This window comes from Acanthaster planci, linkage group LG01 (assembly GCF_054643075.1).
Source record: "Acanthaster planci isolate LZ-2023a linkage group LG01, COTS_SCS, whole genome shotgun sequence".
Taxonomy (NCBI): domain Eukaryota; kingdom Metazoa; phylum Echinodermata; class Asteroidea; order Valvatida; family Acanthasteridae; genus Acanthaster; species Acanthaster planci.
In genome coordinates, this window is record NC_141777.1 from 15,563,889 (window position 1) to 15,579,642 (window position 15,754).

Here is a 15,754-nt window from a genome sequence, read left to right on the forward strand (position 1 = left end):
TTTCTTTGGAGATATCAAGACAAAAAATGGTGGTACTCCGTACCAATTAATTTCAGTTGAATTTACTAAACTAAAGACTTTTTTGGTAAAAAGACACTTTCTATGAAATGAAATGCATGTACATGTATAATGTGTCATGTCATTCCCTTGCATTCATAAAATCTACTACCGTGGTATAATAAAACGTTTGTTACCTGTTGTGAAGGGGTCCATGGGTTCTTTACACCCTCGTGTGTACAAAACCCCATGGACACCTACATGTACATGTACACAGCGGGCAACAGTTGTATACTGTACCCTGGTACAGATGAAATAAACATTGCACACTACAATAAGCAGCTGCAGCACTTGTAAAGAATTCCAAATATATAGGAAAATAAAACACTAAGTCTACTGACAATTCAAGGACGAATATAAAACATGAATAAAGCACACGTACATGTGAAATTCATGTACATGTAGGTGCCAAAACTTCAAATCTGAAGTGCATGCATTCCATGTACTGTAACAATACATCTCAACCACAGATTCTATACACACATCTTAATTGGGCAACAGGTGCAGTTACATGTACATGGCATTTACCATTTGTGCTTCAAGTATCTTGCTGTGAATGGCCAAAGTACATGTACCATACCCCAGCAACGAAAGTACTATGCCCATACATACATGTACCAGTACCATGTTAAAGAGTGCAGGCCTCTCATTGTTTGGGCATGCCAAACAATGCATGTAGCCATTGTTAATCCACTAGGGTTTATTCACTACCAACCCAGGGTGAGGCTTCCCCTCCTTTTTTTTATTTCTCTGTTTTCTCCAAATGATGCAATCTACATTCAGAATTCGCATCTTAGCACAAACAGAAAAAAGGCCCTTTTTAGCTTGTTATAGTTGAGCTCTGAAGACAAATGACACTGCGTTTGATTTGGATCCTTCCATATTTATTTCAACAGATAAAATCAGAGCAAACATGGTTTCCTTAGAGGTGCTCTTTAACAACAACACACAATACACATGTACATATATGTACGTGTACTAAACATGCAACAATTCCATTCTAAATTACATGTAGCTCCGCTGATCAGAAAAAAAGTTTCAAATGGAACTTGCACACTACTTGTACAACAAAGACAAGCACACTGAACACTATATAAGAAATTCTCCATCCATTACAAATTGACTTACGTGTAAGTCCAGTTATAGTCTGGAGACAGCCTTTCCATGACATCCATTTCTGCACCAGGAACACTACAGATTGGAACCTCAAATACATCCTTAAGTTTCCGATATATATTGCGAATATAAATGCTGTCAAAGTCTTGATAAAGTGGAACAAAGTCCTGTGTGAAGATAAAAATCCAAAATATGTACATGTACAAGTAATTTTTATCACTTTTATTAATGAATCCGAGTACACGGGAATGAACATACAGTCACTGAAACACTAGGGAGTAAATGGATGTCTCCTGCAACCAAAGAAAGACCAACCTACGTTAATACTGTCAAAGGTTTAAATTAGTCATTTGCCATGTTCTGACTCTATTTGTCCCCCTCTAATAGGACCCCCACTATCATGCTATGCTGTACAAATGTATGGCAGCCATCTTTGAAGGCCTAAAAATTAAGTCACGAGGGCCTCATTTGTTTGCGCATTGTTACTGGTGTGTTTCTATCCATATGCAGAGATCAGTGATTCAGATACAATTCCCAAAACTGGTTCTAATAACTAATCCTTTGTGGCCTTAATTTTGGGGGCTTTTCATGCACTTAATTTTGGAAATCTAAAGGAAATGAAATAGTCCAAGTAACATTCTCCGATACAAAATGATTTAGGAAGCAGTGGTCCTAGATGCCCCTCTTCCCATCCACCACTGTCTTGGTCTTACCTTCAATTTGGGAGACTCACAAGCCCCAGGGGACTTAAGGACACCCAATTTCCACAAGTATTCCTTGATGTATCCAATAATGGCCAAAACAACATAGTTGTACACAGTTATTATGACCATCAATATTGGCACCTTCTCATTGGGACCTTGGTCCGACAACTTCTTACTTTTCTGCAATACAACAGACACCAGTAGATTAATTAGTCATTCTAATTTATTACATTTAATTAATTAAGAATACACAGAATTCCAAATACACCCTGTAACTTGGATGAAGAAGAGCACAAGTAGAGACTGGATTATTTTTTGGTGGTAAGTAAATACAAGTACATGTACTTGGTATCAAGAAATACAGAATCTAATGTAGTTACTGGTACATGTAGACACATATATACAAACATTGTACATAAAAGCAGGCCTTGTACTGATCACTTTTTCAGCTGCTACTGAATATCGTGAACAGTTCATTTATCATTTGAATACGCCACTGCTGTAGGTACCATCTAAATTTGTAATCTGCATGTGAATGTGTACAGTAGGTTTTCTTTCATAAATAACATAAAACACTGCAAATGGGAAATCCTTTTTAAAATCCTTTTACACTGTATATGCTTCGGAAATTATAGAGCAGTCCGGTGCCATCTTAATTGACAGTTTGCAATATATACTGTGCATGTATATTTGAGGAATAAGATCAAAATGGCCTTACATGAATAAGGTCAATAGGGGATGGACTCACTGCCGCCTGCTTTCATCCATCTGCCTGCTACTATGAAACATTTTGAAACCCCTGACTGTAAGTACGGGTGCATTCATACATGTACATGTACATGTACAGTATGTGTCACTTGTATGCAGATTATGGGTACATGTCCATGTAGAACTAAGACTTAACTTCCAACAAAAACTAAAGAGCCAGGAATCATAAAGAAGATGAAATCTTCACAACGAAAGATCGGATTGACCTGTAACAAAAAGATAAAGAGATTTTCTTCATCAAAAACTTGCAAATAAAATGTGGCTGATTTCATGTCTGCGAAGTGATACTGTCAATGGTATTTAGGTTTTGGAAGCTTTGTGCGTGTGTGTTTATTTCAGAATTTCAAAAGTGTTCACATCTTACAGCATTCTTATCCAAATGTAATCTGTCACTGAAAAGTTGGTAACATATTGCAGGAGAAACAATGAATAATAAACCAGTACTTTTTCAAACTAAAACTCTGACGTCATGACTCCATGTGAATTTCTGAATTCTCTTTGATTCCTAAGCGACAGGTAAAACTGTACATCACTGTCATCTTCCATGATGAGTTGGCTCAGTTTTCAAAAAGCAACGTCAACTGACTTATTGACAAGCACCAGACTTCACAATTTTGAAAATGAGCAATGATGTTCCTGGGAAAACAGTCATGGTGTTAAGGTTAACCCTGCAAATGTATGTTCACTGATGTACTTTTTACATGCCGTACATATACTTGCTCATTCCTTTAAAAGCAACAACCATTAGCTTCTTCCCACTACAAAGGCAGATACATGTACATGCAAAGGTTTCAAAATACCCCCTGAACTGACGAAGTGAAGCCAGTGATTTCAACTTTGGTTGCACAAGAAACACGACTCTCTATGTTTTTTCTGACATACATGTATTTATCTACATGTACAAACTATTCTGAAATGTGCAAAAAAGAAACTTAAGCAAACTTAACTTTCTTTGAGATACATGTAATACATGAACAAGCATGGGTATTACACACAAACTTGTGCATGTACATGAACCTTTGGAGACATTACGGTTCCTGTTTCACAAATCAATTGGTTCATAATCACTTTTGCTAAGGAGTGCTGCGTTTTGTAACGTGTTCTGGTCCACTAGATTTTATAGGATACTGTGGTTCAGCTGTGTTTCAATGGAATTCAACCCTTGACATACGGTATACATAATTTCTACGTTTACAATTACGTGTCCAGAAAAAAAAAGCTACAATGCAGGTCTGTGCACTTTTTTCTTCAAGCACAGATACACGTACATGTAGAGTACATGTACTAAACATATACATGTACGTGATGCCTTGTGGAAATGCATGTTTACATACATGTCTGAGGGAATGGTATCAGTCCTTCAGCAAATACTACAGCTCTTGAATATGGCTCATGCTGGTACAATGCCAGAACCACAATGCTACAGCTTTGAACTTTGAAGTTAGTTTACAGGTGTTTTCAAGCTTAACCCTAGCTGCCCAGAACCTGCCATACTCCAACAGCAGGTTTTGTGAGGTTTTGGCAGGTTTGGTACCGTACCTGAGGAACTTGTTGTTGAATTTTGTGAGACTTGGGATGAAAGGCCCAGGGAGATGGTGTTGGATTCTGTGTGAGTTGGGACACACACGGGTCACTGTGTGCAGTGTCTGGCTTGCTGTACCAATTGTTGGACTATGCTTGATTTTGTCAGGTTTGGTACTGTTCAGTGCAAGTCATCCTATACTGCACAGACCCATCCATACCATATCACTCAAACTCCAACGGGCTCATTCTGTTGGAGTTTATCAGGTTTGGTACACTAACCTGCATGTACAAGTACATAGACAAGTACATGAACCTGTTGGATTTTGTGAGGTTCAGTATGCTTTCTAGTGCAGGAGCCTAGGGGGTTAGGGTTGATACACTTCATTTTAAAAATTTAAATATCGGTATCGTCAAGAGTGTGTTCTCAAAATGCTTTGTCACAGAACAAAACAAAGTATGCTGAAGTGTGAATTATAAACATTTCTTATGACAAAATTTATAATCTTTTTGAATCGTGGTAGGCACAGTGCAGTCACACAGTGCACGGCTGTCCTTACAACATAAAAAACTGACAATGTAAATTTGTAACAAATATCTTTTAACTGAAATATATCTGAATAAGAAAGGGAAATAAATCCAAGACCCACTGGGTTGATAGTCTGGTTTAAAATGCCACAAATCTTGATATTGAATACCGCCAGGTATTCAATTCAACCAGACAGTTGACACAAGTAACAATGAATGAAAGCACAGAATCATGCCATCAAAATGATTCTTCTTAATAATAAAACAACAGGGTATTACAGTTACAACTTAATGTAAAACCTGTACAAAATGAAGATCTGATGACAAACTGATATTTACACCATACATGTAAGTATTACACACGCTTATCAGGTACAAGCTGCACCTACACTGCGCTGTGCAGAAAAATACACACCACACCACTGAACAACAGTCACTGTGCCACTGAACAACACTCCTCAAGCTGTGTGAATAGACATCACCCCATAAAGTGACCTTAACAGTACCGTATATCACATCAACATGTACAAATATCGAGTGCTTTAAAATTTGCATGAAATGAGATACATGTACATGTCTGTGATGAACAGTGCCAACTGAAAGTTAACCCGAAAATGGGAAATTCTCTTCCTACTTTTTCTCATTCCAGGGAATTCATTTCATTTCACAAACCGTGAAAACCTTTCTATTGTGAATTTTTTTTTACAAAAGTGGGAAAAGATTATCACAGATTTTCCCACAAGTGGAAAAAGAATTGTCGTACATTTTCACAGAAGTGATAAAAGAACTTTACACTTTCACACAAGTGGGAAATTCTTTTAACACCTGGTGAACTGAAAGTATGAATGTGGAAGTAAATTCTATTCACATTTCCCAATTCAATTCACAGTGTTCACTTTCAAATGCACTGTACAGTATGTGTCCCATTCAAAGTCAGGGGAAAATGCATCCAAATTATAAAAAACATGGAATAGGTATATTCTACATGAATACATGTAATTTTCAGTTTTGGAAATGCATGTAACAGCAGACCATATAACCATGTTAGGTCTGCAAAACTGCATTCCATTTTGGGAAATGCATTTGATGTTTCAAACATGTTCTGTTTTAAAATATGAGTACCTTTCCTTCTTGCCTACATGATATGTAGATGTACATGTACTTCCACTCCCATCATGTGAAGAACTAACCCCAATTCCAATTAGTCCACAGCCTACACATACAAAATGTACACACAGATCAACACAAAACCTTTTAACTACATGTATACTGCATACATGGTGTGCTGAGTGGGTACATGTAGTCCCTCAGTGGTTAAAGGATAATTTCTTTTGTTAGGAAATCAGGATTGCACTGAGAGGGCAAAAAATTGTCCCTGTTGCATTTTTAGCCCCACAAAATGTACCATACCGGTACATGTTGGTGCAGACCCAACAACATACATGTACATGTGTGCTCTGAACCCATGGAGCTCAAGTTGACACATTCCAAGATGTGCTGCTTATAAGTATGCATAATTTGATAAATTAGAGACAAAATCTAGCAATGATTTTCCAGGGCAGCTGGAATTAATTTTGTAGTCTTGCACATACATGTACATGTATACGGTGCACAGTACATGTGGATATGCATGTGAATATTCAATACTGTTTTCTATGCCTGGTTCAGGACATTGTTTGAAAAGTGAAGATGCCTGTACAATTTGTCATTTCACCAAATTAGATATTTCTCTCCATCTGGCTGTTTTAATTACCCTAAAAAAATTCATATTCAAAGTTCATGAAAAATGCCCTTATGGGTACTAACATGTGAATCAACATGTACATGTAGGTCTAGTGGAGAGCTACATGTACAAGTACATGAATAAACAAAAAACGGACAGTCCACATTGTGTTTCCAACACTGTGCACAAATTTTGCTCAGGTTTACACTTTAAACGTGTGTCATTACATCCAGAAGAAAAAACAGAAAATAACGAGCCAATACTAATGCTCTTAAGCCTGATTTCCGTATCAACATAAGGAGAAGCAGAGAGCTCCACCAATCAATCCTTGATGATGCACAGTAATATGGAAACACTTCATCTTGACTAACGCTAAAATCAGCACAGACAGTCAGGAAAGTTGGATAAGGTCAGTGTTTCATTCCTCAAAATTAAATCACCTTAGATTGGATTTTTTTCCGGAGATTTTCTGAAATTTCCTTAATTTTTCTATGAATTTTTCTCATTTTGTCCATAAATAATGTGCATTTGAATTCACTCTGTTTTTCATAAAATGAATTGTGCCGCATACACCAGGCTTAGACCACTGATGGGAACCAGTCAAACAGCTGCACGAACACTGCTGCTAAACGTGGTTTAGGATGGCAACTTTTATCCCAAGGGCAAGAAGCGACGTAAGATACATACCATACATCCAATCCTTGTTCTGAATTTGCCTTTTTTTTCATTGGAACACAACCGAAATCTACTTTTTCATGATTTTTTCTGTATTCTTGAAATTTTTTCTAAACTTTCCTTCAGAATTTAGATTTTCCTTTAAAGACATGAAAATTTCCTTAAAATGAGGAAATTTCCTTCAAAGTGGAAATATTGGATCAGGTTCAACTTCACCAACTCTCTGCGTTGAGTCACTGGGTAGGCCTATACAAACATGCACGCTGGCATGACAGGTGTACAACGATGTTCCTCTTATTCAGTACCAATCATTTTGTCCATTTTCTCCTCATTACTAGCATACATGTTATGCAGCTCCAATGGCCCAATCGTCAACAAAATATAGCTGACCAAGAACAAAATACTGGTACCCCCAGTACATCTCGGTTTCAAGGGGTGGTATTGCCACTTAAAAAGCATTTCATGTGAACATTTTCATCTGCCATTTTGTCTGGTTTTTCAGGTGGGATGACATCATGGAGCATCTGTTATCTGACTGTCTGTGTTTTGACGTTTTAATATGATCATTTGGGACTTAAGTTTCAATTATTATACACAGGTAATGCTCTTTTGGCCTACAATTAACCCATGACTCATAGTCACTGCTTATTGGAGGTCAGTGTTGAAATTGCAATAACACAATGGTTACGTGTACTCAACAGCTTTTTGAAAGGAATCTTTTGATCACATGTATGTACTTTGGTACAAACCACCTCTCTAAAAAAGGTGCAGTGTACATGTACATTGTAATTACAAGTACATTTTTGTCTCTATCATTTTTGTAATACTAATATACATGTACATGTATTTGTGCACTGTACGGTGCATTTCTTCATATACAGGTACTTGTACTATGTGTAAATCACAGCATTTACAATCACGACAAAAATCCTATTACATTGTACCTCATCTTTCACACGACAAAATAAATACTTATTATTAACTACATGTAACAGCTAAAAAGTACAAATACAGAGGAAAAAGATATGATTTCAGTGATTTTTTAAATTTGTTAACAGAGTTGGCATTCCTAATGCAAGTGGGCAATTTTTTGCATTATTTGGTTGCAACAACAGTAAAGGTGTGATCACCTGCTCTAGTAACGAGTTTTGGGATATGAAAGACAGAATGAATCTGCTATATGATTTTCCATTTCAAAAAATGGTTATTTTCCTTTTCGCCAAATCCCAAATTCCACTTCAGAAATTTAAATTTTGTTTCATACCTAAATAAGCATAAGAAACTATGCATGCAAACCATCTGCCCACCCTTACATGTGTACCTTACTCCCTCTCCAAAGAAAACAAACAAATATTGCTGGAAAATACTCTGCAATAATTCCAACATTTTTTTTTTAATTTAGTGAAAATTAAAAATTTCACACAATAAAGATGGCATCCCCCTTGATTTCCCACCAGCACACAGCACTCCTCGTGTAAAAAATCAGATTACATTTAAATACTGTACATGTACATGTAAAGTCATAAAGTACATGTACATGTAGGTCTTGCACGCAACAGTCGTTGATTACAATATGTTAATGTTGGACATCGACCTGCCATTTCATTTGGCAGTGATGTGACAAAATTCAGAAAGTCAACATTAAATCTCAGCCTTAAAATGCACGCTTGTGACTGAAAACTTTGCTCTTCATTGAACACTTTTGAGGGTCCATCTACAGGTACATGTAGCTGTGGTACACCAAGCTTTCTAGGTTTTCAACTCAAGAAAAATTAGTCTCCCGTTTTGCTGCCAGTTTGATTGATTTGCCATGCACACAGATATAAGAAAACCCAGAGTGCATGCTCCGTATTCTACATACATGTACATTTACATAGTACATGTACTTATGTGCTGACATGGACGCGCAGCCACCACTGCCAATGTGGGCTGAAGTAAGCTAAACTTACTTCTATTGAAACAGATCAGTATTACATCATTCAGAATGGTAAAGAATACACTTTTACACGGGAAGTTCAGTGCAAATGTGTTATTAGATTTCCTTGGTTTATAGAATTTATTTTGCCTTTTTGAAACACTTGCTTTAGGCACTAGAATTTTGGCAAAATTTGTTGACCACCTCACATGTCACTACCCCACAGGAAACCCTGTCGATTGTGGGATGAAAGCAGACTCTTACTAACATACAATCTACATGTACATGTTTCCCCACCACTTGGTATGAAACAATTTACATGTACTTCAGTGGCCTGATGCAAAAGTTAGTCACAAACCAAACATTGCTGCAACACTGATAATAATGCTCAGGCTTCAAAGTTCAAGACTGCAAACGCTTCTCATGCCACAGTGACAGTGTACATGTACACCATAGCAGATCCCACAAAAATTGTCATAAGAGCAGTTCATTTATAAGAGTGCACAGCTTTACACACATAACATACATGTATATGTAATTCAGGCACCACCAACTTCTGAGTTTGAGTGTATGAATACAAATATTTTAAATTTACTGTTGGTGTTGCTGCTCCAAGTATCCGTGCACTCCTGAACTGGGGCTAGATTCAATTGGTCATACATGTACATTGTACATGTACCAATACTAGTACATGTACACATACATGTACCTACGAACATGTCACCATGGTGTGTGTATGTACCGCTACAAAGGAGAATTGATCGCAAGCTACATGTAGATTCAGTTTGCATTTCTGTTCTTTACCTGGCCGTCATGTGTGTATTAAAAGCAAAACATTAAGACAATCGATTGGGCTGGTATGAAGTGGAAAATAACTGTCACTAAAAAAGTCAATGTGTGTAAAAACAACTACATGTACAGTAAAGTTAAGGATTTCAGTGGCTGTAATAGGCTAACATACATGAATGTATTTGCACAGAGGGACATGATGGATAAGGTAAATTAGGGCAAGGTGAATCTGGCCCAGAAAACTGGAATTTTTGTGGGGCACTTTGGCCAGCAAGAAGGCAATACGTTTATAACCAAATACAAGTACATGTATTCATAAAACTGTAGCAATTTTCTTGGGAATGGCTCAATATTATTGTTTCATTCTTTGTCAAGGATTGCACATTTCAAATGCAACTCTGGTGTATTTTTGACTTCACTATCACCTCAAATCATTTAAAAGATAAATGTAAAGCATGGCAGTAATTTTTCGCAACAACCATTTACAAATCTAGAAAAATCTGACAATAGTATTAAGTAGCATCTACTGGGAAAACATTTTTGCCAGTCGTAGAAATTTTTACACTGTACGAGTAGGATGCCTTATTTTAAATGCATTTTGTATGTTTATATTTTTGATAAGGTCAAGCATAATCCTACTTCTAATTACCTGCTCCAACCTAGCACCAACCCTAAATCTTTTTATTGAAAAAGAAATTCTTCTAATTACCTGCTCCAACCTAGCACCAACCCTAAATCTTTTTATTGAAAAAGAAATTAAATAGAAAATACTGTTGCCAAAATGTTAAACAACTTTCATCATGACATTTTAGAGAAAAGGATCCATTGGAAAGGTTTTGGGGAGAGATTTTATTCAGAAAATGGAATTATTGACTTTAGTTTGCTGTTTTCATCTATCGTGGCTGGATTTTAAAAACCCATAACGGTCACTTTATAAATTTGGGGTCCAAAAGAGTGAGTTCTTTGTGTCCCTATTACACCTGACCTGTGTAATTTTACATGGACATACATGTAAATGTCACTGAAATTGATTTCAAACTATTTCGCTTTGTTTGGCAAGTAATTTGCATCAATTTATTACTCTTGGAAATTGCAGAATGTGCTCATTACAAATCATGTCAGACATGACATGGACACGAAAAAAATATCACCCCTAATTTATAGAATGACCCCAAAGATGCTAAACTAAAAACTCAGTGGACTTGACCTTACACACTTGGGGCAAGTTACGGGAAAGGCACTGGGGGTTCAGCCCCACATGTACATGTAGGGCTGCAGATGGCCCTCTTTTGAATCACATCACAGCCCTATTTCACGGTATGACTTTAATGCCTGAAATCCAAACTGCATGATTTGTCACAAACTTTGAATCCTAATACATGTATATCTTCTGAAAAGAGAATGACTCAACAATTTTGCTTACACTGTGGTAGCGGTATTCCTCAGAGTTTGGACTTTCATATGAGCACCCTAAAGCTTTCCAAAACCATATATTTTCCGATGTACAGGTATGGCACATTGAAAAACCCAGCCTCGGGTATTGATATGCTGAGTGACCATGGATGTCGCCATTTTGAAAAAAATGCCTTCCAATGAAGGCAGTGCTTCTTGTGTTGGATTTCAAGGCACCCAACAGACACTCTGGTATAGGTTGTACCATATGAAACTGGTTCCCATCACCTTGAGAGTCTGTCCTCGCGTGACAGATGAACAGGGAACTAGTGAAATGAAATTTGAATAGCATTCGGCCCATTTGTTTCACACGGATCTGGGTTGTGACCAGTGATCCCAAACATGCTTCGCGCTATCCATTAGGGGTGCATTCCACCAAATGGTTGTATTTCTGCACACAAGCTCATTAATATTTGTGATCCCACAGGATCTTTACAATAAGACATGCCATAATCAGGAGGCATCATAGAAATATCTCTATAAATCCCAAATTTGGGACTGATAGTTTCCAGTTGGGGTATTTCACAAAAACCCCCAAATTGTGGGCCTATTTTACACAGAGGCGAGCGGCTACATTCAGAAATGAGCGCTTAGTTTTACTGTTGTTTTGTGGGTATCTTCCTTGAAAGGCGAATAAAAAAATATTTTCATGGCTAACCCCCATGAAATTGAAATGGAAAGTGATCTTCTTGCCATTATCTTGAATTTGCAGTAAAACAAATGGAGGCCAACCTCTTCACGAGAGTCAACAGGCGGCGCTATATCTGTCCGATTTTGCACTGTTTTCTATGGGCACGTATTTAGTGTAGTGCAACCTGTAAAGACAAGATGGCGGCGCCCATGGCAACAGACCAAAAGGGGGTGCCCTGTTCTTTTTTTTAGTGCTTTTTTATTTACAGGCGGAGAAATGAGCAGTTTTGTCTTTGGAGGTTGTCAAAACAGTAACAATTATAGCCAAAGATCAGAGGAATGTACACCGTGTCTCTCGGAAGGGCTTATTGACTATTCTGTCCTATAATAACTGGAAGAAGACACCAGGGAAACAGAAATTAGAAAGCTTCAATCAACAATTCCGTCTGCTTGTCCTCTTTCTGGTAGTTTTTCTTTTCTGTGTCCCGCAGTTTTGCAGATGTTTGATTTTTCAGTTTGTTTACAAAATAAGATTGTCATTGCACACAAAACACTGCCACATTCAGTGGCAACAGACAAACTGTATTATACTTCTTCAGAAAAACAAGAAAGCGTTTCCAATTTTTGAAATTAGTTTCTATATTTCGGATAGATATTCTTTGCTTTAATCCATTTTTTAATACTGCCAAACCGGTCCCTGAGGTGATATTAAAGGGTTGTATTTCTGCGCGTGAGCTCATTAATATTTTGTGATCCCACGGAATTTTTACAATAAGACATGCCATAATCAGGAGGCATCATACAAATATTTCTATAAATACCAAATTTTGGACTGATACATGTAGTTTCCAGTTCGGGGTATTTCTTTCACCAAAAGCCCCAAATTGCGGGCCTATTGTGGATAGACGCTGGGAACTACATTAAGAAATGAGCGCTTAGTTTTACTGCTGTTTTGGGGGTACCTTAATGAAAGGCGAATAGAAAAAGATTTTCGTGGCTAACTCCCATGAAATTGAAAAGAAAAGTGATCTTCTTGCCATAATCTTGAATTTTCAGTTAAAAAAAGGAGGCCAACCTCTTCACGAGAGTCAACAGGCAGTGCTATTTCAGTTTGATTTTGCACTGTTTTCTATGGGGGCGTATTTGGTGTAGTGCAACCTTAGACAGGTTCTGGTGTCTGTGAACCAAAGTTGATCACTGATCGTGATCCAGATCCGCGTGAAACAAACAGGACCATGTAAGTACCATGCTCCACACACATACACGTGCTGTGGGCGTACTGTACACCAGCAAAGTGCACACTTAACTCAATACTGATCAATATTGTGACCGTGTCATAGGCCTATGAGTTATGCATTTATTTATGGCACCTGTCGGGTACCTTCATCTCGGATGCAAGAAGTGTCATACTGCCTTCGTTAATGGCATCATTTTTAAATGTAGACATCCAGTCAGCAGATCAATCCCACAGGCTGGGTTTTTCAAGGTGCCATAGGCCTACATCGGAAAATATACGTTTGGGAAAGCTAGGGTACGCCCCTTCTTGTATGAAAATTCAGACTCTAACTCGGAGGAATATGACCATAAGTCATGACGACAGTGTCGTGGGTGTAAGTAAAATTCTTGAGTCATTCTCATTTCAGAATATAGGGCCTAGGCCTATTACTCATTAGGATTTAAATGTTTGTGACAATCCTGATGAAGTTTGGATTTCAGCCTTCAGGCATTAAACATATGAAATCCCCTACTGCCAGGGGCACAAGGGGCCTGCCTACTCGTGCAAGTTACATAGGCCTAATTTTATGGGGGTCAGCCACCAAATTTTTTTTTTATTCACCTTTCCCCGCATAGGCCATAGGCCCTACCCCCAAAATAGTCAGTCCTACATGTACATGTCCTAGTACGCCAAGGCTTAAGCAAATCCTGCACCTTTTCAACTTCGATGTCGACAGCCTTTTCAACAGCGTGGCCATTACAAACAGGAGAGAAGTGACCGTTGGTCTTGGTCGTTCCATTCAACACTCTTCCAATCTGACCGTTCGTAACATTGCCTTTTTCCCCCGCCGCGTACAGCACTTGTTTCGTCTCGGTCGCTCCTTTCCCTGGCACTTGCAGAATTACCGTACCATTCTTACCAGCTCTCGTACGGAGAGCCATGTTCACATTCACGGTTCTCATTTTTTCGGTGTCCCTCCCAAGATGGTGCCAATTTCAATTTTTTGAAGGCCTACAACATTGGAGACGTAGAGAATTTATTGTAATTAACAACGTTTACGTAACTGTTGCTTACTGTTGATGGATACGACCGGTGCGTTGCGTTGTTGTACACGATGTGCATACATATACAGTGTACATTATTCAATGTACATGGCGCCGTGCCATGACGATCCGAAGTACAAGTCGAGATCGAGGGCACTGGGCGGGGTCAACCAGACTTGTTTCCACAGTGAACGATCCCACGCAAATATAAACCTGAAATAGGATGGGTACCACTGCAGAAGACTTACACTGGGGACGTTATTGCGAAGGCTCATGACCGCCTGGACCTCTGCCGGGTAGCTCTAGGTGGCGCTAATTTGCCAACCTGACACCCGCGGTCATTCACGTCACCGCGCGCAGCGCAGCAGCTGAGTCAGCTACAGTACACCAGGGCAGTACATATACATGTATGTCGACACTAGCCCGGGAAATTTGAGGCGAAACTCGAAGTGAAGTCGTTTTTGTGTTAGCCCAACCAACTGACTCATGACAAGTCTCCCCATAAGCCACAGGATTAGGTTTTGCAATGTAAGCTCTAGTTACAGTTACTTTTTACGAGTTTAGTCGGTGTGTTTTTGCTTATTCTCCATTTATTCATGGAGGAAAGAAAAGACTTTTCTTTTCTCCTTGATTTACTGCACTCGACGTGTGGGCAAAGGGGCAACTCTCCATTCACTTTCTACAGGGATTTGCACGTTTTCCTTTTTTTTGGCAGCAATACGATGAAAATAACTGAAACCTTTTCAGTACAGTGTGGGAAATGTTTATAGCGCATAAATTGTGAAAAAAGGTCAAGACTTTAGTCAATAATTCAAGCGTGAAATACGGAATAGCCTAGGCTAGCCATTGACCAATCAGAGAAGCATCAAGAATAAGTGACGACATTCCGACCGCAAGAATGGTAGATTAGGGCCCATGATGGTAGACCTTTGGGTCCGGTCCATACTCAACGAGGGTGACAAGCATTTGCTTCACTATCCCATCCACATTTATCGCGGAGTACCCTAAATTCATCCGCATGCAAATATTCACGCATCCAACTTTCACGTTGTAAACTTTTTGATGCACTGACGTTAATTTACTGGCGATGATCGATCATTACTGACTTTTTAGCTGCTTCGGCTACGCTGCCGAAGCAGCAATTGTTTTCGTTCTGTGGTTCGCGATGGTGAAGTATAGGACACTTTTCAAGAGACAGGAACAGAAACCCCTCAAAAAGCCTTTCTTTTTCTTCAGTTCTAACAATGAACAATGTCACAGATGGTGTGTAACTTTTTTTTTTTAGAAAACATTAGGATTAAAGAGGACGAAAAATATGTGATCGCACAATACAAATTTATACACATCAGTGCACCTGGTGGGAGGATAGGGGTTAATTAAGGTGATTTTTACTAGGTCAAAACATAACCCGCATCAAAAGACCAGATTTTTCGGTGTAAACTTCTCCAAAGTACACAGGCTGGTGTTAATAGGATTAAGACGGACATGCTTTAGGTCATGAAACCTGATTGAAAAAATGGAAATATCCCACAGAATAGTGACATCGTGATTAAGAAAAAATCCAATTTTTAACAAAAATCATATTTTCGGTGTTTCTGTAATCCTTCTGTCATAGTA

General features: G+C 38.4%; 2 protein-coding genes across 4 annotated transcripts in view; one reads left to right on the top strand and one right to left on the bottom strand.

Moving 5' to 3' along the window:
- Positions 1 to 14,273, bottom strand: part of LOC110982512 (serine palmitoyltransferase 2-like) — a 32,983-nt gene extending 18,710 nt beyond the window's left edge. Inside the window, exons 1-3 of the mRNA XM_022240953.2 lie at positions 13,808 to 14,273; positions 1,887 to 2,057; positions 1,186 to 1,340 (exon numbers count right to left, since the gene is read on the bottom strand). Coding sequence (XP_022096645.1) covers positions 1,186 to 1,340; positions 1,887 to 2,057; positions 13,808 to 14,056 — 575 coding nt within the window. The 5' untranslated portion in view covers positions 14,057 to 14,273. The remainder of the gene's footprint in view (positions 1 to 1,185; positions 1,341 to 1,886; positions 2,058 to 13,807) is intronic.
- LOC110982511 (uncharacterized) overlaps positions 1 to 15,754 on the top strand; it is a 110,364-nt gene that overhangs the window by 77,195 nt on the left and 17,415 nt on the right. The window contains exon 1 of one of the 3 annotated variants that reach the window (XM_022240952.2): positions 14,477 to 14,665. The exons of the other annotated variants lie outside the window; for them this stretch is intronic. The gene's annotated coding sequence lies outside the window, so the exon portion shown is untranslated. Of the gene's footprint in view, positions 1 to 14,476; positions 14,666 to 15,754 lie in introns of those variants that run through there. 3 annotated transcript variants of the gene reach the window in all.